The following is a 26,221-nucleotide window of genomic DNA, read 5'->3' on the forward strand; positions in this document are numbered from 1 at the left end:
CTTCCTTCTGTATGCATTTTCTACACACATCACACATCTCGCACACATATCACCATACATACTTGACTGATATACATGCCTGCTGTTTTTGTAGACTCAGAAGAAGACCTTTGTTGGTCGAAAGCTTGTCGACAATTAAAGATCGACGTCCTGAAGCTACGTCCGCATCTTATTTAAACTAACGAATATATATATATATATATATATATATATATATATATATATATATATATATATATATATATATATATATATATATATATATATATATATATCAGTCACTATGCGACCTTCATATCATCAGTGGAGAACCGCCAGCAAGGTGTCCCATACAGCTGCTGCTGCACCTTGCTGGGAGTGATAAGCACCGCCTGCCACACGGTAACGTTATCTCTGGTATCCACTCATCATATGGAGTCGACCTGGTTGCGGTTGGGAGTTACTAATAATGGTATCTGTAATCTGGTTCTCCAACCTAATGAGCGGACAACATGACGTCATCGCCATGCATGTCCGCATTGCCTGCAAAGCTCCAGAGGAACAATCTAGCAGTGCGTCATTACGGATTATAAATCCAGATACTGTCACAAGTGCATGCACTATATATACATATATATATATGTATATATATATATGTATATATATATATGTATATATATATATATATATGTATATATGTATATGTATATGTATATATATATATATATATATATATATATATGTGTGTGTGTGTGTGTGTGTGTGTGTGTGTGTGTGTGTGTGTGTGTGTGTGTGTGTGTGTGTGTGTTTGTGTATATATATATATATATATATATATATATATATATATATATATATATATATATATATATATATTTATGGATTTGAGAATTGTGTTTTTTTATTGTAATTGTAAAATATCACCCTCCTTCCTCCATTTGTTGTGTATAAAGGTCAAAGCTCGTTCCCGTTAGTTATTCCATATACCACACATAGCCAATCATAGATTTGCTCCTTGTTCAGTAGTTATCTCCTTATTATGTGTATTAGGTTAAGGCTGTGTCGTCCATTAATTAATACTGCATTGCACCGAAGTGGAATAAGGTAGATTCCCTGCACATCCCCCCTTTCGTCAATTGCCGACTGCATCGTGCGGTTTGCTGCATTCTGCTGCTGCTGTGGGTTGTGGTGTTTTCGCTGCAAGACTCCATTAGCCACGAGGTCACCTCGGAGCAGACGGTGGGAGGAGTCGGCCCAGCGCCGGGAACAAGGCGTGGCCTTGCCAACGCCTCCTCTAAGGGCGGGATCGGTGAGCCCTCGCGACCAATCAGGGCCGAGGCGAGCTCACCGATGGGCGTGTCCTAGCGGCCGGCGGCTTGATCACCGGAGGCGTTATAAAAAGCGCGCGCGGAAGCCTTTCACAAGAGAGCCGGGAGAGTCAGGGAGCCAGAGAGCCAGGAGAGTCAGAGAGTCCTGCGAGTTGTGAGGCAGAGAGAGAGAAGCCGTCACGCCAGACTCCCCCCACCAGCAGCTTTGGCTCCACCAGGCAGCTTCGACCTGTTACCCCGCGGGAACCAGGATCGGTGGCATCGGTGGCCGTCGAGGTCCAGCCCGACGTCCCGTGCCTTCCTCTCCCTCCAGCCATCCACCTCCTGCCATTCCTGTCATCATCCCCCGTGTAAGTGTGCTCGTAGTCTGTCTTTGTGTGTCTTGTCCCTGGGTATAAGTAAGACTGCCATAGGTAAGCTAGCGTTGCACTGTGTCTCCTTGCTTCTTTCTGTCTTTTATTTTATTATCCTTCCTTCTTCCTTGGTTTCTTTAATTGTGTAAATAGTAGTAATAAATAGTATTCGTATTCCCAGCCTTTTGCCTTTGTCTTCTTCTTCTTCACATCCGTCGCCTTTGTCTTTTCCCCATTGACAACCTGTGGCACGATTTGGCCAACGTAACGAATCGGGTCTAGTCTTGGTAAATGGCTCACGCCGCAGTTCGCTTCGCTCGGCGCAAACATCCAATCCATTATGCTGCGGCCGTGAGCGGGGGAGTGTGTCCTCGCATGCCGGGAAGCGCTGGTAATTAGGTCATAGGACGTTTGGGCCTACTACCCTACCCAGCGCCGACCGGGCATGGCGTCATACCCCCGGGACCACGTCGGTCAGTCATAAGCGAGGGGATTAATCCCCCCCTTGGTAAGTGGGGAAGGCCGACGTTGGATTCCGTAACAATTGGTGTCAGGAGTGTCGGATTCAGACCTGAAGCGCGAATAGCGCGCTCAAAATTTCGAGTGGCCCGAGATTTTATTTTTAACATCCTAAATTGAAAATCGTGCCATGGATGGTCAAGGCGACGGGATGCCGGTGGGGGAAGTAGAGGGTGTAGAGTCGACCCAGGACCTCGGGGAAATGTATGTGGGAGAAATGGAGGAGGAGAACAATGAGGAGGTGGTTGAGGAGGTAACAGGTGCGCAAAATGGCACCCTCGCGCACGTGGTTACAGCGGCACCAAATTTCGCCGCGCCCGTGACAGTAGCAGCGCCGCAAATGGACTGGGGCCTATTCATGCTGCAAATGCGGGCCCTCATGGAAGAGAACAGGGGGCTGGGAGACCAAATTAAAGGGATGGAAAACAGAATGAGGGACGAAGCGAGGGGTACTAGTGAGCAATTAAGAGACGGGTTAAACAATATGGGAAATAAATTTGAGGGTTTAGACAATAAATTTGAGGGTAAATTTGAGGGGTTAGACAACGGGATAAAAGGGGTGAAGTGTGGAAGGCCGACGTTGGAATCCGTAACAATATATATATATATATATATATATATATATATATATATATATATATATATATATATATATATATATATATATATATATATATATATATATATATATATGTATATACCGTAAAATTCGGACTATTAGCCACAACTTTTTCCCTCAACTTTGACCTCTGCGGCTAAAATAACGATGCGGCTTGTTTATGGAATTTTCCGATGTTGCGGGTTTTCCTGATGACGCGTTCAGGCCAAATCAAGTTGTTGTCGTCAGTCTCCAGTCTATGTTTAAATTCACATTAAGTTTCAAAACTGGTTTTGACTCTTCGTGAATTCAAAACTCACTGTAAAAGTGTGCTAGTGATAACTGTTTATGGTTTTTTCCTCCAAATTTACACACGGCCTTTACACACACGAAACATTCAGTTAATCGCCCTTGCGCAGACAACTTCCATCATGCCGAAAACACGACGCAATGCTTACGATGCAGCTTTCAAATTGAAGGCGATCGAACTGGCTATTGAAAAGGGAAACCGAGCTGCTGCCTATGAACTTGGAGTGAATGAATCCATGATCAGACGTTGGAGAAAGCAGAGGGGCGAACTTTCTCGCTGCAAAAAGTCAACAAAGGCTTTCAGAGGTTTCCTCCGGCTTATAAAATGGTTGCGGCTTATAAACCAGTGCGGCTTGTGTGTGTTTAAATTCCAGTTTAAAAAAAAATTTAGGGGATGCGGCTTATATAACGATGCGCTCAATGGTCCGAAATTTACGGTATATATATGTATATATATATATATATATATATATATATATATATATATATATATATATATATATATATATATATATATACACAAAGAATTAAGTTAAGCACCCCCCCCCGTTTTTTTACAACCTCGCACATTACAAGTTTGTTGTCGTCAAAACAGTGTAATATACCCATGATATTGCTATATTTTCTGGAGAAGTGATATTATGGTCACATAAAAACATAACAATCATGCCGTTTTCAATATTTTATTCTGAATAATTTAAGGTGAAATTTTTTGGGAATTTTAGGCATATTTTCACCTCAATTTAAGTATGGAGCTATAGGTCCATCACGGACAGTGTGGATGACGTTTATGTTTTCTAACGTACAGTCATTGTTCTGAGAAGACCTCTAGCGATCTTTGCGTCAATAACGTGTGTAGGACCCACGTGATCGGATCACTGACTCAACCAATCACTTTTTTTCACTTTGATCACTCAATTTCATCAATGGATAATTGCTAATGTCATACCAATCATTATTTGATCTCACATACCTTAGAATATATGCCAATGTATACATATACACAAAGAATATATATTAGGGGGTGCTTACCTTAATTCGTTGTGTAGGGGTGCTTAACTTAATTCTTTGTGTATATATATATATATATATATATACAGACTTTGCATTTAATATGGAATATTTTTTTTTGTGGGGGTGAACTTACTTTTCAAGTTGACTTAGAACAAAAAGTTCATTGGAATTATGTTGAAATTATTCTAGATTTTGTTAATGTGACCTTTAAAAGAAACAAAAACCACATGTGACATTTCGAAGCAAATAAATTGATCCTTGAAAGTGATGTAAACTGATATCGAACTCAATTCACGGACAGTACTGTGTTAAACTTCTGTACGTTTTCCAGAAGTATTTCCTTATTTTGCACATTAGCCCAATTTTTTTTGAACAAAAACAAAAGTTAAATTACAACTGGGCTTACGGACAGTAAAATTACAGTTCAGTACGTCGTGTAACCCCCACGAGCATTCAGGAGAACACGTACACGTTGAGGCATGCTGTTCACGAGATTTGCCAAGGTTTGGACAGGAATCGCTTGCCATGCAGTGACAATAGCCTGCTGCAATTCACGCACAGAGGTAGGCTGCTGGTCCAAGTTGTCGATTTGACGCATTAATTCTGCCCACAAGTTCTCTATCGGATTCATATCCGGGGACATGGCAGGCCACTCCATATGCTCTACACCACGGTCAGCAAGAAAGTGTTGGATCATGCGAGCATGATGAGGCCATGCATTGTCATCTTGGAAGAGAAAGTTTCCTCGAAATGCGACACGAGCAAATAGAAGCAATGTTTCTTCCAGAATGGCCCTGTACTTGAACTGGTTCAGGTTTCCATTCAGAACAACCAGGTCAGTTTTGCCCCCTGCACGAAAAGCAGCCCAAACGGTCACCCCACCACCTCCAGCTTGGACTCTTGGCACTATACAATCTTCGTTGTAGGCTTCATGCACTTGTCTGTGCACTCGGACATGGCCATCTTGAGGATAGACAAGAAATCAAGACTCGTCATTGAAGATCACGTGATTCCAGTGTCCTGGCTGCCATTGACGGTGCTCTCTGGCCCACTGCAATCGGCGCTGGCGGTGTTGTCTTGTCAGGCGTGGCTTTCTCAAGGGACGCCCGGCACGATAGCCTGCTTGAACCAGTCGTTGGTTGACTAGCCTTCTGGATACAGGCACATTTGTCAGTTGCTGCCACTCAGCCCTCAACCGATTAGCTGACTTGGTATGGCCATTGCGGACTAACCGGTGCAGCTGGCGATCATCCCTCCTTGTGGTTCTGCGGGGACGTCCTGGCCTCGATATTGGAGGAGCGATACCCCTCTGAGCATTTCGTTTCGGGATATTTGACACCTGACCTTGAGTGATGCCATACTGCCGAGCAATAGCACACTGTTTCATGCCGGAATTTCGTAAAGCCACCACTCCATGACAAACAGCATTGTCGAGTTGACGGACCATCTCCAGAGGAAGCGGCAATAACTTTTGTAGATGTGCAGCAGTTGTTTTCCACTAATACAGAACGCAACAACCCTTATATACCCGATTGTGAAGCCAATCGTCAAATGTACCTGTCCGTACATTTTGTCACGCCACCTGTGATATAATCCTGTTATTGACTCCTTGCTGCGACAGACAATCAGTGACATGGTTCTTTTAACAAAGAACTCACCGAAGCGTAAAATAAACTCACCAGATTGATATTCTGAGTTCAGAAAGGAAACCCAAGTCAAGAAAAAAAAAAAATTCCATTTTAAATGCCAAGTCTGTATAGACACACACACACACACATATATCCTCTTTTGTCTTCGACCGGATCGTTCCTGTGACACTGACCGTCCCGAGCAGCACTTTGCCTGTGGGCCAGCAACCTGCCTATCCCAGTCGCTTTATTCCATCCAAGACCTCGCTTTCCCCATTGTTCTTCGTGTGAATCGGTATTGTTGGCGCCTTAGTGGGGTATATTTATTATTCCTTGTACATAAGTTTGCATGTCCCTCATTCCTATCTGTGTCCACTGATCGCTTGGTTCATACCGTTTATGATAGTGTTTAGTCTACCCTCTATTATTAGTACTTTTCTTTACAAATAAACCCATTAAAAGGTAAGAGATCACGTTGGAGCCATCTGTTTTCCATGTGTGTGCTGTCAATTTTGGCTCATTTGTGCGACCTTGGGGAATGCTAAAGTTGTAAAATAATTGAACGCAGTGCCGTAAGAGACCGCTGATAGCCATTTCCCTGGACGAAAGGTCCCGGCGCTGGGGCATACTGTGTCAACGGAGCCTCAGACCTAACATCATCACCCAGGCCATATTGAAAACAAGACTGAAAGTCTAACAGCGGTGTAGCCTGGCTTGTTTGATACTTTAGTTGAAGAGGATAGTATGACCTGGGTGGAGATACCAGTTGGCAAATAATAATGTAAGTAAGTATGTATGTGTGTAAGTATGTAAGTATGTATGCAAATAATGTAAGTGTTAAATGTTTTTTTGCATTGAGACACTGGTTTATTCCATGTTTGGAGTCAACAATGAACCAACCATACACCGCTTCAATCTAGAAACTTTGCAATAACGACAAAAGGATTGCAGTGTTATGATTATATTTACTATATTATTAGTATTAACGCTATTATTATTATTATTATTATTACGAAAACAACACTACTGTCGTAAGAAACCTGGGCTACTTTGTCCGAAGTGGCCTGAAGATGAGGCATGAAGCTTAAGGCCTATACATTCTGTGTCGTTAGAAGACCCGTAACTCCTATGCTTTCAATATTTGATGGTCATTTTAACAATCAGTTTGTTTGTGTTTCACACTGAATGAAGAACGTAAAGGTAGAGCATGGCGATTGTGATATATGACTGGTTCAACGATATGTTCGGCCTGAACGAGATTTGAATCAAAATGGCTGTGTGCGGAGTCAGCCGCCATACCACCGTAATGACATCAGAAGTAATCACATCACCCTGTCATGTGACCAGATCCACAGCTCTGATTGGTATACGTTGAGGGGACATACACACACACATACATACATACATGCAGACAGACAAACACTGTTCAAGACGGCTTTGCCCCCTGGGCCACGCATACCCCGTAAAAAAATTGGGAAAAGATGGATAAAGTAATTAATAAATTTGGATTGAATTTGAATAAAATGGAGACGGATAAAAACGACATTTTAAGGGGACAGGGACAGACACAGGTTAAAAGTAGAATGACAAGTCCGTTTATGGGGGTAAAGGGAAATTCCACAGGGACATGGTTGGTAAATAATAACGGCCTGGAAGAACATCGCACCAGTGTGGATGTTGATCTGCTTCAGAGAGAAGAGACCATCCACAAGATAAAGCATATAGAGGGCTTAGAGGGGGAATGGTTAGGCCCCGTGGTTTGCGAAGCAACCTCCGTTGTTTGCGGTACCGGGGTGCTAGCACTGGTATATGCACAGGTAACCGAACCTGAGCCGGTGAGCCAGGTGTCCGGGCTGGCGACGCGTGCGAGGTGATGGGTGAGCCTTATCAGAGTGGGAGCAAGGTCGGACCACCAGTGAGCAGGTCGGAGCCTGGGCTTGCGACGCGTATGAGGTGATAGGCGAGCATTCTCAAAGTGGGAGTGAGGTCAGACCACCAGTGAGCAGGTCCGAGCCTATGCAGGTGAGTGAGGCTATGTCCATCGAGGTGTGTGAGCTTGTGTCAGCAAAGGTAGTGCCAGGTCTCAGGATGTTTGAAATGAACCCTGTGGAGGTCGACTTGACGTCCGGAGTTGTTGACTCGCCACGGACGGAGTGTGTGGTGCTGGCCGCAGGGGGTGGGAGAAGGAAAAGGTTCAGCAGTGGGGAAGTTTGAAGAGAAAGGCCGTTGTGGAGAAAGTAAAGCTGAGCCCAGTTTGTCTTTTACCTATTTTTTTGCTGCAAATGCTGAGATCCGAGACAAGAGCTGTGAGTCTTGAGCAGCTGGCAGCTCATGACAATGGAGAAAGGTTGGGAGAGCGGAAGACTCAAGGCCAGCAGTGGCTGCAGGGAGGGGCAGAAGTGCCCAGAATGAATGGGCTTATTGTACGCAGCCACATTTGAACATGTGAGGCCCACTGGTATGTATGCCCGCTCTTCACCCATTGGTTGGACAGCTGACCTGATGCCACCCACAATTGTAAACTGAAATACTTAACACAAAGTACCCAGAGTACACAAAAGACTCCCCCGACCCTCCCCCACCCACTCTGACCCTCTCTGCAGAGGACCCAAATGACCCCGAGGACCCAAACAACCATGAGAAGCCTAAAAGACCAAGAGGACCCAAAATACCCCCAAAGACCCCGATCACTGAATCGACCCTGAAGACCCAAAATGCATCAAAGACCATGAAGACCCAAAATACTGAAGAGACCCTTAAATACCCCAAAAACCCTGAAGACCTTTGAAGACCGAAAAGACACAGAGGACCCAAAAGACCCCCAAATAACCTTAAATACCCTGAAGACCAAAAAGATGCAGAGGAACCAAAATATTCTGAGGACCCAAAAAAATCCTGAGGACCCAGAAGACTCACAGGACCCAAAAATTAGTAAGGCCAAGGCTTCAGACTTTGGCATGCTCACGAGGCTGTACCGTCGAATAAACTGTTTCAACACCCCCCCCCCCCCATTTTTGATGGGCATTTATATTTAATCAAAATCTCACCAATATTTAAGCATGTAATATGTAAATGTGAATTAAAATAAGGTTTAACAAAAATAATAATAATAAAAAGTAGGAACAGCGTTAGGAAAAACAAATCAATGAAAAAAAATCCATAGTTTATGAAAATCCAGGGACATTTGTTTTTGCGATGCATTCGAGAGCGATTGATTGTACGTGATTGGATGCATTCATTGAGGTGGATTATGTACTCGCCGGATTAAACCGCTCCATACCTGTGGCTCACCCCACAGGGCAAGCACCTTGCCCAAGTCGTGAAGGAGTCCAACCAAGTGGAACCAATCTAAGGCTAGGCACACAAAGGCAAAATTAGCCATTTACCTGCAAAATGGCCAGACAGGTAAATTGTGCAATGCGCATGCGCTGCTTCTGCCTTCGTTGCATTTTACCTCCATGTGAGGTCATCGCGATCTACATGACTACACCAGTAGATAATATTACATAGTAAACATCATTTTACGCACCTTGGTGCGGGTACACCTCCCGGATGGCATCTGCGGTCTGATACCCGTGGAAAGAGTTTGGGATGTCGATATCCGGATCGGATTCGTCCACCAGTTTGTCCAGCAATCCGACAGCCTCCATGAGCGTCATCCTCGCACGTGAGAAGGGGGAAAACTCCTCTCGCTGTGACGCAACATGCGGGAAATCGAACATCTCGGCAATACGAAAAGTATCGACAGTCCAAAGGAACGTGCTCAATGTTTGCAGACGTTCACCTTCTTCTTCACGTAGTCCACAGTCTGAAAGGTGTGCATCTGATGATACGTCTTGCACACGCGTTCGGTCTGTAGACCGTCCTGAACGTCGGGGGCGGGAACGACAAATCAGGAGCGTCACAAGACAATATTGTGGAAATTTGGAAAACCTTCCAAAACGATGATATTGTGGCGGGCACAAGGGACAATAATTCCGCGCACCGGTGGGTGGCGCGAGCGTCCAGGCGGGGAACTGAAATGCATGCCCCGCCTTTCGGCCGATCGGCCACGCCCGGGGGCAAGGCGTGGCCTCGGGAGATATATGCGAGCTCTAAGCTCGAGCCCGCCCAGTGCTGAAGTGCGAGCTCTGAATAAAGACTCTTGTTGTATCAACACGTTGTGGCCTACCTCTCTGGAAATCGAGTCGTGTGTGCATAGCACCACACTGTTGACCCCGATTGGTTCAGCCGTTGCTGACCCCCGAACGGGCCATGGCTACCAACGCCGTCGCAATCAAACTCCCGGAGTTTTGGGAAGCGCAAGCCGATGTTTGGTTTGTGCAAGCCGAAGCTCAGTTCCAAATCCGGGGCATCACGGCGGACGAGACCCGGTACTACCACGTGGTCGCTGCCCTCGGGCCCGGCACGGCCGCCCACGTCGTGTCCATCCTTCGGCGCCCGCCGGGCGACCACAAGTACGAGGTGCTCAAACGTCTCCTCCTCGCCACGTTCGGGCTCACAGAGATCGAACGTGCCGACCGCCTCCTGGACCTTCCCGCCCTCAGCGACACACGACCATCCGTCCGAATGGATTTCATGCTGTCTCTGCTTGGAGACCAGCGCCCGGATTTCTTGTTCCGCGCACATTTCCTCCGCCAGCTACCGATACAGGTGCGCCTCGCGCTGGCCGGTTCCAACATCAGGGAACCCCGCGCCCTGGCCGGCGAGGCCGACAAGTTTTTCGCGGCCTGCGACACGTGGTCGGTTTACGGTGCTGCCGTAGTGGATCCCGGTGCAGAGGCTACAGCGCCCCCGGCTTCCCTCGTGGCCGCTGCTGCGCCCCGCCCACTACCGCTGCCACCACCACCACCGCCGTCGGCACAGCCGCTGCGGCAAACCTGGTGCGACTACCATGCCAGGTTCGGCCGCAAGGCTAAAACGTGCCGCCCGCCGTGTTCTTTTGACGGGTCGGGAAACGACCGGGCCGGCGCTCACTTGCGGCCCTGTGCGTCGGCCATTCCGGCAGCCTCCTGTTCATCACTGACACCTTGTCTGGGCGCCGTTTTCTTTGCGACACGGGAGCGCAGGTAAGCGTCCTCCCTGCCTCCGCGTCCGACAAGCAAGCCGCGGGCCGGGGCCCCGCTTTGCTTGCCGCCAACGGTACACCCATCCGCACATTTGGGAAGCGTTGCCTCTCACTGCGGTTCAGAGGGCAGCGCTTTCAATGGTCGTTCATCACCGCCAGCGTGCCAATGGCCCTGCTCGGCGCGGACTTCCTATGTGCGCATGGGCTTTTGGTCGACGTTAAGCGCAGACGTCTCGTCCAGGCCGAAACCTTCAGCTCGCTCGCTTGTTCGCTGAGCGGCTCGTTGAGCAGCTGGCTGAGCAGCTCGTTGAGCAGCTGGCTGAGCGGCTCGTTGAGCAGCTGGCTGAGCGGCTCACCGAGCAGCTTGCCAAGTGGCTTGCTGAAAGGTTCTGTCCCGGCGAGGTTAGTCTGCACGCTTCCGGCAGCGGATGAGTTTACCCGCCTCCTCGCCAGTTTCCCGGCCCTCACGCGGCCCACCTTCTCAGCGGTGGCCGTCAAACACGGGGTGGAGCACCATATCCCCACGGTTGGGCCGCCGGTCTAAGCCCGGGCACACCGACTCGACCCCACAAAGCTCGCTGCGGCGAAAGCGGAGTTCGCCACGCTGGAGCGGCTGGGGATCGTACGGCGCTCCAACAGCGCTTGGGCTTCTCCTCTGCACATTGTGCCGAAGCCCGGCGGAGGATGGCGGCCGTGCGGTGACTACCGCCGGCTCAATGATGCCACCACCCCCGACTGCTACCCGGTCCCGCATATCCAGGACTTTTCCGCCCGGTTGGCAAACACGACCGTGTTCTCCAAGGTGGACCTCATCCGGGGCTACCACCAGGTCCCCATCCAACAGGACGATGTCCCAAAGACGGCCGTCATCACCCCTTTCGGCCTCTTTGAGTTCCTGCGAATGCCTTTTGGGTTGAAGAATGCGGCCCAGGCGTTCCAACGGCTCATGGGCAGCGTCTTGCGTGACTTACCTTTCATCTATGTCTACCTGGATGACATCCTAGTCGCGAGCGCGTCCCGGGAGGAGCACCTGCTCCACCTCCGCACGCTTTTCGAACGCCTGGGCCAGCACGGCCTGATCATCAACCCCGCAAAGTGCCGTTTCGGCGTCGCCGTCATTGACTTCTTGGGGCACCGCATCACCAGGCACGGGGCCGTCCCTTTACCGGCCAAGGTGGAGGCGGTCAGGGATTTCCCGCGCCCCCACACGATCAAGGGGCTCCAGGAGTTCCTGGGCATGGTAAATTTTTACCACCGCTTCGTGCCCCACGTCGCCCAGCTCCTCCGCCCCCTGCACGAGGCCCTCCGGGGCAAGCCGGGCAAAGGTGACATCGCCTGGTCGGAGCTGATGGCCATGGCGTTTGCGGGCGCAAAGCTGGCCCTGGCCAACGCCACCATGCTGGCGCACCCGGCGCCCGATGCACCGATCGCCCTCACCACCGACGCGTCGGACTACGCGGTGGGCGCGGTGCACGAGCAGTGGGTGCGTGGTGCTTGGCAGCCACTGGCGTTTTTTAGCCGGCAGCTTCGCCCGCAGGAACGCCGCTACAGTACCTTCGACCGCGAGCTGCTCGGGCTCCACCTGGCGGTCCGACACTTCCGCCATCTGCTCGAAGGCCACCCGTTCACGGCTTTCGTCGACCACAAGCCCCTTGTGTTCGCGATGGCCAAGGTCGCCGAGCCATGGTCGGCACGGCAGCAGCGTCACCTCTCTGCCATGTCTGAGTACACGACGGACATCCGTCACGTCGCGGGTAAAGACAACCTGGTGGCGGATTGTCTTTCCCGGTCCGTCGCGCACGCGGTCCACCTCGGGATCGACTATGCCCGGATGGTGGAGGACCAGACCACCGACCCCGGCGTCCAGGCCTTGCGGACCGCCGTCACGGGCCTCCGCATCACCGAGGTGCCGTTCGATGTCGCGGGCGCGGCCCTCCTGTGCGACGTCTCCCTCGCCCGGCCTCGCCCCATCGTGCCCGCTGGCTGGCAGCGCCGGGTTTTCGACGCCATCCACGGCCTGTCCCACCAGGGCACGAAGGCCTCCCAGAAGCTCGTCGCGGCGAAGTTCGTCTGGCTTGGCCTCAGGAAGGACGTCCGTGACTGGGCCAGGACGTGCCTCGCGTACCAGCGCGCAAAGGTCCACCGCCACACCCAGGCCCCGTTGGCCCCGTTTACGGTGCCCGAGCGTCGGTTCGACCACGTGCACGTCGACTTGGTGGGACCTCTGCCCCCCTCGCGGGGGTTCACCCACCTCCTCACCATGGTGGACCGCACCACACGGTGGCCGGAGGCCGTGCCATTGGCGGCGACGTCTGCGGCGGATGTGGCGCAAGCCTTCATCGCCACTTGGGTTGCCCGGTTCGGCGCCCCCTCGGACATCTCGTCCGACTGCGGCCCCCAGTTCACCTCGGAGCTCAGGGGCGCGGTGGCGCAAGGGCTCGGCATCAAACTGATCCGCACCACGGCCTACCACCCCCAGGCCAATGGCCTGTGTGAGCGCTTTCATCGCTCGATGAAGGCCGCGCTCCGGGCCAGCCTCCGCGACGGCAGCTGGGCCGACAGGCTCCCCTGTGTCCTGCTGGGCCTCAGGACGGCGACCAAGGACGACCTGCGTGCGTCCTTGGCGGAGCTGGTCTTCGGGCAACCACTGCGGGTACCGGTGAATTTATCCCCGACTCCACGGCTCCTTGGTCCGCGGCGCAACAGCGCTCCACCCTGCAGGAGACCGCCCGGAGGTTCGCCCCGGTGCCGACGGCACACCACGGTTGCCCGTCCTCCGACGTCGCCCGGAGCTTCGCATGGTGGAGTACGTCTTCGTCCGGCACGACGCCCACCGGGAACCGCTATGGCCCCCGTACGACGGGCCCTTCCGCGTGCTGGAGACCGGGGACAAATATTTCACCGTCGACATCGGCGGTGCCCCGGATCGTATCTCCGTGGACAGCCTCAAGCCGGCCCACCACGATCTGGACCACCCCCTGCAAGCAGCTCTGCCTCCGTGTCGAGGCCGCCCCCCGGCGGTCAGACCCCCGGCACCCCCCGGCCCCGCCGTCCCGCTACCCCCCAGCCCTGCACGCATCGCCAGGGGGCGTTTCGGGCGGGTCATCCGGCTTCCCCGCAAGCTCACCCTTCAGGTGCACGGGAATTCTGGGGGGGCGCGTGTGGTGGGCACAAGGGACAATAATTCCGCGCACCAGTGGGTGGCGCGAGCGTCCAGGCGGGGAACTGAAATGCATGCCCCGCCTTTCGGCCGATCGGCCATGCCCGGGGGCAAGGCGTGGCCTCGGGAGATATATGCGGGCTCTAAGCTCGAGCCCGCCCAGTGCTGAAGTGCGAGCTCTGAATAAAGACTCTTGTTGTATCAACGCGTTGTGGCCTACCTCTCTGGCAATCGAGTCGTGTGTGCACAGCACCACAATATCACTTCTTCGGTGAATTTAAATAACAGCCCATAATATGTTCAAGTTTCCCCCGCCAAACAGATCATGTTGCCGAATGGCGCCATTAGCAAATCTCTGCTTATGTCGTGTATTCTCACCTCGTAGTTTCTGTATTCAGTCTTCTGATCCATCTTCGAGGACGTGGCCTCGGGTCGGATTATGTACGAAGCATCAGACATTTTCTGCAACCGAAGCACAGAGAAACATTGTCTGAAGATCCCAATCGCATCAACGACAAATCCTGGGGTTATTGCTGTCATGACCTCTGCCACCAAAGGTGCATGGAGGTTACGTTTCGCCCCTGTTTGTGAACAAAATATCTCAGAGTTTTTTTTTTTTGTATACAGAATCGAGGCTCGTGAAAGAGCTAACATTTATCACACAAACAAATCAAACAGACAAACAAACAAAGTATATAAAAAGGGGAGCGGTAGACAAGATGGGGAGAGAAGGGGAAGCACATAAACACAACATTTGAGAGCAGGGACATCGGGAATGTGTGGGAGGGAGAGGGATGGGGGGAGGCGGCGTGGGAAGGGGGAGGGGGAAAAGTATAAACACAAAGACACCAAGGACTTCCAGGAAAGAAGTTGGTATTTCAAAAAAGTGGATTTGGGGTGAAATTAGCGGGGGTAGAAAAGATCAAGGTTTTGGATGGGGGAAGATAAGAGATGGTGGTGAACAGCTGTTTTAAAGACCGGGAGGGTGGAGTGGGATTGAAGAGAGTGAGGGAGTTTGTTCCAGAGGTGGGAGAAAAGAGGAATGAAGGAGTGAAGGTGAGCAGAGAGACTTGATTTTGACAGTTTAACCATAAGAGGGTTGCAGGCAGATCTTGTGCGACCTGTAGGAATATTTGGGGGACAGAGCCCAGAGAGAGCTGGAGGAGCAAGGCCGGAGAGGAGTCGGTAGAAGACAGAAAGACCACCAACCTGCCTTCGGAGGTAGCTTCATCGCGGGAGATTCCAATGATTCTGAAAGTTGTGGACGGATTCGGACTACATTTGGCAGAGATGTAGCGTATGTGACACAGACTAAATGATTCGATTTTAGTGAAGATGCGGATTCGGATCCGGCTTCGAGAAATTTTTAAGTGATTCTTCACCATTGGGAGATCTGGCCAAAAACGATACATAGCAGGATATCTCAAAAGGTTGTGGACGGATCTGGACGAAACTTGGTGGAGAGGTTGTGTGTGTGACAAGGAAGAATCGATTCAGTTTTGGTGAAGATCTGAATATGGATTCGGATATGAGAATTATTTAAATTTTTAAGTGATTTTCACCATTGGGAGATTGGGCCAAAAACTATACATAGCAGGATATCTCAAAAGGTTTTTTTTTTTTTTTGTATACTGAATCGAGGCTCGTGAAAGAGCTAAAGTGTGGACGGATCTGGACGAAACTTGGTGGACCGATTGTGTGTATGACAAGGAATAATTGATTCAATTTTGGTGAAGATTTGAATATGGATTCGGATATGAGAATTATTTAAACACGTCGGGAGACGATGATGGTTCACGAGCGAGCAGTATTCAATGACAAAGGACGGACTATAACCAAAACAGGCCCGGAAATGTCAAAACGAAGGTTACTGACCTTGAAATGATAGAAAATAATGTATAATCAGTTATGAGGTTGGTTAGCTACACAATACCGAAAATTCGGTGAAAAATGAAAAAAAAAAAAAAAAAAGACAAATCGAGCTCCATGGCCTAACCAAATATCGAAACCCCTGTCAGATTCCACCAAACCCCTCGGAGAAGATGTAGCTTGAAATCGATTACCCCGTAAAAAGATCTTTTTCGGGCGTGGCTCCGCCCACAATGGGCGCAATACGCCCACTCTAGGCAGGACACAACTAGCTCATGATATCAACCTCCCACCCAAGTTTCATCAAGATCGGATGATAGCATCGGGTAGTTATGCTGCGGACAGACAGACACACAGACCCACACAGACAGACAGACAGACAGACACACACACACACACATGACGAATATAGTGGTCACTTGATAACTCATGAACCAATTTTTAAGTGATTCTTCACCATTGGGAGATCGGGCCAAAAACGATACATAGCAGGATATCTCAAAAAGTTGTGGATGGATTTGGACGAAACCTGGAAGAGATGTAGTGAGTGTGACAAGGAATAATCGATTCAATTTTGGTGAAGATCCGGATATGGATCCAGCAAGTAGAACAGACGGACAGACACAAACACACACATACACACAAACAGACAAACAGACAAACACTAACACACACATTAACACACACTGACCGACACACATACGCACATGAACAGACAAACACACACATGAACACATACCCAAGAACATACACACACACACACACACATATGAACACACACCCACGAACACACACACACACACACACACACACACACACACACACACACACACACACACACACACACACACACACACACACACACACATTTATACACGTAGATCAACAGGCATCAAGTTTAAATGCCCAAGATCAAGGACACTACACCCATGGATTTTAAAAGATGGCGTGACTGAGCCAGATGGACAAGTGTAGATTCTGCAAGACAGAAAGAGAAAGTACCAGGCACCTATTCTCAGGATGCAAAAAACGATCAGAACAACTTTACACGCAACGGCACAACAAAGTGTGTAAAGTGATTCATTGGCATATCTTCAAAATTTTAACATCTCAGTACCAGAAAACTCACGGAAACACAAACCAAGGGCAATCATTGAAAATGATGACGTCATGGTCACGGACGACCTGATGATTCCATCGAGCGTGAACATAGAAAACAAAGCATTTGCTGATTGAGATATCAGTACCCAAGAGATCTTGGAAGCTGAAGAGGATCGAAATTGACCAGTGATAATTGGAGCAGCAGGAATGATGAAGAAGAACCTCACTGAGATTTTAAAAACCATCCCCGGGAATACCACCACAAATGAACTACAACTGGAGGCAACCCGGGGTTCGGTGACGATCGTAAAAATGGAAGGTGGAGGTGCTCTTGCCTTTGGAACATTGAAAAAGTTGAACAGATTTGTCCATGAACTGTGAACCCTTAACGAAGAAGAGGTGGAGATACTCTGGACCCTGAGAGGACTCCATTCCACCTCCTGAAATGGAGATAACAACCAACGATGCACACGAGCACACGTATTGCTTTTACATTCAACACGTACCGATAGGTGAAGCTCGTTTACCAACATTCTGAAGTTCTGCACTTCACTCGTTGACGTTGTTTGGTAATGGACGCACGAGCATTGATTACGATCCAACAACTCTTCAGTCTTTTTATACAACTGCAAGCAAAGCCCCTTGACTTTGAGGTATGTCTGACACAGCCCACTTCGTACCAACCCCAGGGGAGGAAGGGGAATGGGGCTGCAGCTAGTCCTCCCTGTGAACTCCTCCAGGTGGATGATTAACAAATCACCGGATTAATTTGTCATCGGAAATGCTTCTTTTCTCCTAACCGTTCATTAACGAAGAAGTGGAATGGTTTCCCAATTATCAGGCGATCCTGAGTCCCTGTCATTCTGTTTGAATTTGACACCGTTTGTGTTTTCAAGACTCAAGAACATGTTTTTTTGACCGTGGTAAATTCTCCAGGGTGTAAAACAGGCAACGAATGCGTTGGAGAGGAAGGTTTTGTTATAAGTGATTCACATCGTCGAGATGATGAAGGGAAACGTTCAGCTGATGACAAAACCGGATTACTGATCGAAGGTCACTTCCATGTCAACCATTGTTCAATACGTCAGAGACATTGATTTGTTTTGGTCATGATGTCATGTATTTGTATATACAGGGTGAATCAAAAATAGCGCCCGATTTCTGTTTTTTCGGCTGTCAGATTCTGGGATGTCATGTTGTTAATTATTGTCTTGCAGATTATTAATTTTCTTAATTTATTTATTTTTGATTTTGTTTTGCAGGTTATTGCTGAGAGTTTGGAAAGTTACTGAATTTGCACCAAATTGAACCATGAATTACCTTTCAATGAATCAACGCATTGCGGCCGTGAAACATTACTACAAATGTAATGAACAACCAACGATGGCGGCACGGCGTTTGGCACAGGAATTCGATATTAACCCACCCCAGGGAAGAAACATACGATTGATTGTCGAGAAATTTGAAGCAACAGGGTCAGTAGCCACTGCAAAGAAGTCCGGTCGTCCGAAAACGGCAACGAATGTAGCTAAGGCTGAAGAAGCCATCAGGAGACTGGAACAAAGTCCGCAAAAGTCAACTCGCCCTTTATCTGCAAAGTTGGAAGTGATCCAATCAAGTGTTATCCACATCCTTCACCAGAAAAACTGGAAACCTTACATTCCACGCTTACTGCATGCCCTTCATGATGGAGATGACGACTGCCGTCTTCAATTTTGCGAAGAGTTCTTAGCTAAACTTGACGAAGAGGACACAATGCTAGACAACATCTGGTGGTCAGATGAGGCATGTTTTAAGCTTAACGGCACAATTAACAGACACAATTGTGTCTACTGGGCTGCGGAGAACCCAGGAATGACAGTTGAGAAGGAGGTAAATTTACCTGGCGTGACAGTTTGGGCAGCCATATCTCCATTAGGGATAATTGGACCCTTTTTCTTTGAGGGATCTGTCACTGCAGAAATTTACCTGGAATCATTTAATGAAATCGTTTATTTCTACCTTCTTGTACACTGTAATACAAATGGCAAACAAACAATCAACTGACAGAAATATATATATATATATATATATATATAAATAAACAGAAATCGGGCGCTACTTTTGACTCACCCTGTATTAAATATCTGCTTTTCATTCAATTGGATTTTTATGATGAGACAATAATTAAAAGTAGAACAGAACTCGGTAGACAGCAAACCTCCGCCAGGCTGAACAGTTTACAAACATCCCAGTGATAAGCCGGATCTGGATTCGGACCTGAACCAAAATCGAATCGGCTTGTTCTCGTCACCGAACCAACTCATCCACCAAGTTTAGTCATAACTCGTCCATAACTTTTAAAAATATGTTATATATCGCGGTTCACCCCGATCTCTCAATGGTGAAGAATCACTTAAAAAATTAAATAATTCTCATATCCGAATCCATATTCAGATCTTCACCAAAATGGAATCTATATGTCCTTGTCAGACACCCAACCGGTCCATCAAGTTTCGTCCAAATCCGTCCACAACCTTTTGAGATATCGTGCTATGTATCGTTTTTGGCCCGATCTGCCAATGGTGAAGAATCACTTAAATAATTAAATAATTCTCATATCCGAATCCGTATTCAGATCTTCACCAAAATGGAATCGTCCTCGTCAGACACCCAACCGGTCCACCAAGTTTCATCCAAATCCGTCCACAACTTTTTGAGATATCTTGTTCACAGACAGACAGACAAACAGGGTCGAAAACATAACCTCCATACATCTTCGGTGTAAAGCCCCAGTCCCACTGTGGCGATTTTTTTAGCGAACCACAACGATCTGGCATTCGTGGTGAAAATCGCTTTGGACGTTCTGATTCTTTTTAGTTCGTTCTTGTTCTGTTAAACTTTCCTTGCGCATCGTGCAGGTCGTCTCGATTCGCGGAGGCGCTCCGACAGTTTTGAAATGTTCAAAACTGTCCTCGCGCCGCAACGACTTAATCACATTCGCCCATTGTTGTGTGTGTATTCGCGTGTAATCCTTCCTCTTCTTTGCAATATTCTTTGTGACTCTCACCGCTTCGTTGTTAAGATCGCCGCTTTCCGTTGTGGTTCTGGTTCAATTTCTGCAGCGAGGAGAGAAGACACAGAACGGTGGTCGGACGACCTGACTCGATGCGCAATGAGGAAGAACGACGGTCGTTGGTAATCGCAGAAAGCAGAGAAGATCAAGAACTAACAGCTATGCGACAAAGCAAGAGGCACAAGCAGTTACAACGGCTGTGTGAGATGAAGAAAGAATACAGAACGACCATGACGATGTAGACCCAGCACGATTTTGGGTACGAGGGGTATATAAGAAGGGCCCGATTCTCCTCTAAGTCCGTTTCCAGAGTAGCTCACATCACTGTGGTTCATCACTATGTGGTTCCTAAAGTCACTGTGCCCCCTGTGGGTTGTCATCCTCACCCCTCTTCAGAGACTACAACTAGCACACGACCTCCTGCAGGTTATTAGTTACATGAAATTATTAAAAATAATATATAACATCATGCTGGCCCAGTACCTTTGTATCATTGACAGCTGGGTCTTTCATACAGTATTATTCACTCGATCTACATATTTGTTGCAGATCCAGTTACAGAATGTTCAGAACAACCATGGTGTCGCCCACCTGGTCCAACGTGGAAGGAAATGTTCTCAAGGACTGGCGAAGCGCCACGGAAATTCGCGGTGTTTTTTACCCTCCGAACAATTCGTCCTGTATCGTTCTGACACGTTCCAGTTCTTTCCAGTTCGTTGCGCTTCAGGTCTCCGTCTACCTGTTCCGTTGCGTTTCGGAACACGTCGTTGTACGTCTTCGCCTACTTCGTGTTACTGAGGCTCACACGTCGCACTGCCTCGTTCTAGTTCTTTCTGCGTCGAGTTTATTCTGCTACATTCGTTCCTAAATCAAGTTGATTCGCAAATATTGTCCTGTTGATTCGTTCCTCAACCAGATCTGGCAATCCCGGTGGCATTTTGTGAAATTATTCGTGGCCTAAGTCGTTGTAACAATTTCGTACTGTTTCCTTGTGGTTCGCCTAAAAAATCGACACAGTGGGGCTTAAATGTTGAGTTTTGAGCGAAAGTTTTTTCACTAAACTAGTTCTTTTCATTAGTGTTCTTTGTTTATATTAAAAATGGTCTTTAGAATTTACCAGCAGGATTTACCCAGCGTTACCCGGTGATGTCATCCTGCTGACACTTTGATGAAATCCATTTGTATTTTCTTTTCTATTTTTTGTAGGTGCCTAAAACACTTCCCTACACCCACTAATGAAAATGTATATTTAGTGGGCTATGTCTGTCAATGTTTAATTATTAAATTATACTCACAAAAATAAATTAATCAATAAAAGGTTTGACCCTTGTTTCCTTTTTCAAATGTTTTCAAACTGCACATTGATCTGTTAATTCCATAAACAAACACAAACATGATGTCAGTAAAGGCTGAAGTCCAGTTCTTTGAAAACAACATGTTGTCCGAAATGTGCACAAATTGGAAGTGACGCAGGTGTATAAATGTTTTTGGCAGTGACGCCGGTGACAGATTTGTTTTTCATCGCAGAAATTGCTTAAATAATGGGTGCGATCATTGATGAATGTAGTTTTCAACATGTCTCGTCATCGACTAAATAAGATAATCCAGTTTCCAATGTTGGAGGTTGCAGTATTATTTGACAAGGGCCACTTGCAGTTGATCATGTTGGTGGAGTTGGTGAGCACAAACACACCTTCTGGCCTCAAACACCTTACTAGGATGGGCTGAGCATGGAAATCGGACCTAAGTCCAGAGATCATGCAGGTCAGTCTATGTGAGTGATGACGTGAACTGAATGAACAACATTTGCCTGGTGCGGACAGGCCAAATCATCAGGTTTCCACCATCAGACAAGATCATGCTTCCGAATGGTACCATTAGCAAATTGCTGCTCACCTCGTGTGTCTAGATTCTAGAAGAATCCAGTCCAGAAGCGTCTGTGAAAGTAACATGGTGCCAAGAGTTCATCCTTCAGTTGAGAGGTTGTGTCACCTATTGCATTGGCTAACATCTATCGTGCCGGGTTAAGAGTGATGTGGAACACTCATGGCCTTTTGGACCTTGGACTACAAGAATGAACTACGGACCTCGGATCACGGTTCCTCATCAGTTTCCTAGAATAAAGAGAGTGGTTTTCTTTGAGTCAGCACATGGCTATAAACTGTCATCCCGGTAGTGGGGCAGGATTCAAACGCAGGTGAGACAGCTTAGAGATCAGGGTGCATACCTCTAGGCCATCCTGCCATCCCGAAGACAGTGAAGAACATCCCTAAGACTGAGAAGCAGAGCGAGTCAGATTCATCCCCCTAATTGAACGCTTCTTATGGCGAGAGCTATCCCATTTGGCATGAAATGATGCCTATCCATTCCAAAACTGCATTAGACCACATTGATGGGCAATTTATAGAGGACACGGGTCATGTGCAAACACGTACGCACATTCTGTGGGAGATGTGATTTGTACAATCATTTCCAGGATCACTCGGTTCAGGTTGAGGGCATAATTGCAACATTGCATCACATGTTTCTGGGTCCATTTCCATGATTGAGTCTCTTCTCTAGTGACGATTTCCGTACACACGAGTTAAAAGTTGCAGAACTACTAGCAGGGGCTACCTGGTGCTGTCCAAGGGAAGGATACTCGGTGCTGCCCAGATGGGTGAGTTTTTTCCCAGAGTGGTTTCAGGACGTGTTGGAACCTGGATCCACTTTGACCCCAGGTAGAACCCCTTACACCCCAGTGTTTTTGAATGGCGTGAACAAACTTTAGTCACAACACAACAAATATAATTTGTGCCAAATTTGGTCGCAATCCCATCAGCGGTTTCGGAGCAGAAGTTTCAAGTGTTTACGGACGGATTGAAGGACTGACGACACGCCATCACATAAGCTCCCCTGAACTTCGTTCCATGTGACCGAACAAGAAAGAGCAATCAGAGATTGCAGACCCTTGCCAGGTCATGGTTTTATTGGTTTTTAAGGCTTTTGTGTTAAAACAAATATGGCGGCCGAACCACGTGACCGATGACGTCATTATTTTTCTCCACCAATTTATCCCGAGATGACGCTCAGGAAATTTCATCTTGATCGGATGAAGTTTTGTACTTGTCGAATTATGTCGTCATAATGGAGGCACCTATGACATCATCATTAACATATGTTATTCCACATGGAGTACTCTTCACAATGAGCTATGTTTCAATTTTTTCTATGCAGTGCTTTTGGAGATATGGAGATTCAAAGTTTTTCGGGTTTTCCAAGATGGCACCCGTACCACGTGACCTATGACGTCATAATTATCATTAAAAATTCTACAGGAGGAGGTGCACCTATGGGGAAAATTTCCTGTCAATCGGACCAACAGTTGCAGAGAAAATCATATTTATTTTCCTTTGCTTGAGTTGTAATCAAAATGATGTACCTTTGTTTCCTCAAAAAGTAATTTATGATCGAAGACGTGTTGATTTCACTGATCTCTATACCAACTGGATTGGGGGCCATGCAACAGTAAACGAAGTCAATGAGCCGCCATCTTGGGACCATCAACAAAACATCACTTTGTAGTGTGTGCTGTGTTATAATCAGAGTATTGATTGTTTTTGTTAAGTTAAATCGTCAGTTTTTGTACTTATTCTTTCTCAACAAGACATATTTATCCTATTTTCACATGTAGATCAACTCATGTGGTGTTTTTAAGTGTAAATATTCAACAGCTGTGCTGCTCATTCTCTATCCATCACACATCCTTGACTTCATTCTGAATGGTTGTTATGTTGTACTCATTCCACACTTCTAAGTTCTAAATGAGCCTAAATCAGCCACCAGGCTGGTACTCGTAGATAGCATACCTCCACCAGGCTGGTACTCGGTAGATAGCATACCTCCACCAGGCTGGTACTCGGTAGAGAGCATACCTCCACCAGGCTGGTACTCGGTAGATAGCATACCTCCACCAGGCTGGTACTCGGTAGATAGCATATCTCCACCAGAATGGTACTCGGTAGATAGCATACCTCCACCAGGCTGGTACTCGGTAGATAGCATACCACCACCAGGCTGGTACTCGGTAGATAGCATACCTCCACCAGGCTGGTACTCGGTAGAGAGCATACCTCCACCAGGCTGGTACTCGGTAGATAGCATACCTCCACCAGGCTGGTACTCGGTAGATAGCATATCTCCACCAGAATGGTACTCGGTAGATAGCATACCTCCACCAGGCTGGTACTCGGTAGATAGCATACCACCACCAGGCTGGTACTCGGTAGATAGCATACCTCCACCAGGCTGGTACTCGGTAGATAGCATACCTCCACTAGGCTGGTACTCGGTAGAGAGCATACCTCCACCAGGATGGTACTCGGTAGATAGCATACCTCCACTAGGCTGGTACTCGGTAGATAGCATACCTCAACCAGGCTGGTACTCGGTAGATAGCATACCTCCACCAGGATAGGATGGTACTCGGTAGATAGCATACCTCCACTAGGCTGGTACTCGGTAGAGGGCATACCTCCACCAGGATGGTACTCGGTAGATAGCATACCTCCACTATTCTGGTACTCGGTAGAGGGGAATACCTCCACCAGGCTGGTACTCGGTAGAGAGCATACCTCCACCAGGCTGAACAGTTTACGTTTTGTATCCCATGTCCCATGACAGGCCAGATCCGGATTCGGAGCTGAACCAAAATCGAATCATTTCTTCCTTCGCACATAGCCAACCTGTCCACAAAGTTTCGTCAGAATCTGTCCACACCTTTTGGAGATATCCTGCTCACAACCAGACAGACAGACAGGGGTGAAAACATAATCTCCATCCACCTTCTGTCGCGCAGGTAACCCACCTGGAATAAACAAACAAAAAGCATACATTACACACCTATGGGTTGCCCTTTCTAACAATGCCAGGTCTCATACTAGTCCAAGACTAACTTGAGACAAGACAAGACTCGGTTAACTAACCGAGAGTGTTATCAGAGTCAGGTATAGATTGTGTAAGTATGGGTGGCCCCCAAAAGTTTAGCACACCTCATCCCTCCCTCCCTCTCCCCTCACCCCCCTCCTCACATTCCTTCCTCACCTCACTCGCCCCTCCCCCCCTCACCTACCTCACCACTCCCCCTCACCCCTCCCTCCCTCCCTTCCCTTCCTCCCTCCTTTCCCTCCCTCTCCTCACCTTCCTCCCTCCCCTCACCTTCCTCCCTCCCCTCACCTCCCTAACATTAATTTTGGGCAAATCATCGGCCATTCTTCATTGGCTTCTTCTATCTAACAGGTTATAAACAATCCATACACATATCGATATCTAAATTACCACAATGGTCAAAATTACCTTCAGCTCAACAGGTGCTTTAAATACAAACCACCTGTAATTTTAATTATCACGTGAACATCCACATCACCATAATTGCCTGTTGTTTATCCCATAACGTGTCCTCATTTCGTGCCTCTTTCTGTAATCTTAACAGCACTCCTAAAGAGGTGACAATGAACAATCAGTACAAACCCACTGAGTATCTAAACTAGGATGTTGTTGTTGTTCAAAATTACCTTCAGCTCAGCAGGTGTGTTTAATCCGAATCACCTGTATGAACATATGCCAGATGCACATCAACATATCCTTTATTTACCCCATTACGTCAGTCATTTCCTCGCACAGCACTGCTCAATGGTGCTTCGAAACCATCACGATGGTGTGAAACCCTCTAATGACATTTGGTGTTTACCTTTGCACAACTAATGGATACCTGGTCTCATACACAAGCACTCCTTTCACGTGCCAGAGACAATGGTGAGGTATCATCTGTTTTATCACTGCGATTAACTTGGAGTTGTGCGCTGCCAGGATTGGCGAGCCTGCAGGTATGCACACTCACCTGGGTTTGAATCTACAAACCTCCATTGTGGTGTCTCGCAGGTACGGCGAGGGAGCAATCCAACGTCCCTCAGATGTACGTTAAGCCGGTCACGTTCTGTCTGCTGGCATTAGTTGGCGGACGGTAAAGATCTGTGGTCCTTCAGGAAGAAGGCAAGCTATCACCGGCATGCTCACGTGGGACCAAGAACAACCAAACAATTTTTGACACAGACACTCACCTGTGAAATGTGACACCGGTTCTCCGAAGTTTTCTCTCATCCCGATCCATGCAGCCACATGCTCCGCAGGCTGCCATTATCCTGGCAAATCAAAATAGTACAAAAAAGCTGGAATGAAGATACCTTCACTTCAGCTGGACAA

At 47.9% G+C, this 26,221-nt stretch overlaps 1 protein-coding gene across 5 annotated transcripts in view; it reads right to left on the reverse strand.

The window, feature by feature from the left end:
- Positions 1 to 25,900, reverse strand: part of MIOX (myo-inositol oxygenase) — an 83,646-nt gene extending 57,746 nt beyond the window's left edge. Inside the window, exons 1-5 of one of the 5 annotated variants that reach the window (XM_068097483.2) lie at positions 25,880 to 25,900; positions 14,335 to 14,418; positions 9,513 to 9,593; positions 9,258 to 9,420; positions 9,009 to 9,082 (exon numbers count right to left, since the gene is read on the reverse strand). In XM_068097483.2, the coding sequence (XP_067953584.1) occupies positions 9,009 to 9,082; positions 9,258 to 9,420; positions 9,513 to 9,593; positions 14,335 to 14,418; positions 25,880 to 25,885 (408 nt within the window). In that variant the 5' untranslated portion in view covers positions 25,886 to 25,900. Of the gene's footprint in view, positions 1 to 9,008; positions 9,083 to 9,257; positions 9,421 to 9,512; positions 9,594 to 14,334; positions 14,419 to 17,432; positions 17,650 to 25,879 lie in introns of those variants that run through there. The other 4 variants (XM_068097481.2, XM_068097473.2, XM_078769797.1 and 1 more) reach the window with 4 other exon arrangements.
- Positions 25,901 to 26,221: the final 321 nt, after the last annotated feature.

The sequence above is a fragment of the Myxine glutinosa genome, chromosome 1, assembly GCF_964187855.1.
Source record: "Myxine glutinosa chromosome 1, kmMyxGlut1.1, whole genome shotgun sequence".
Lineage (NCBI taxonomy): Eukaryota > Metazoa > Chordata > Myxini > Myxiniformes > Myxinidae > Myxine > Myxine glutinosa.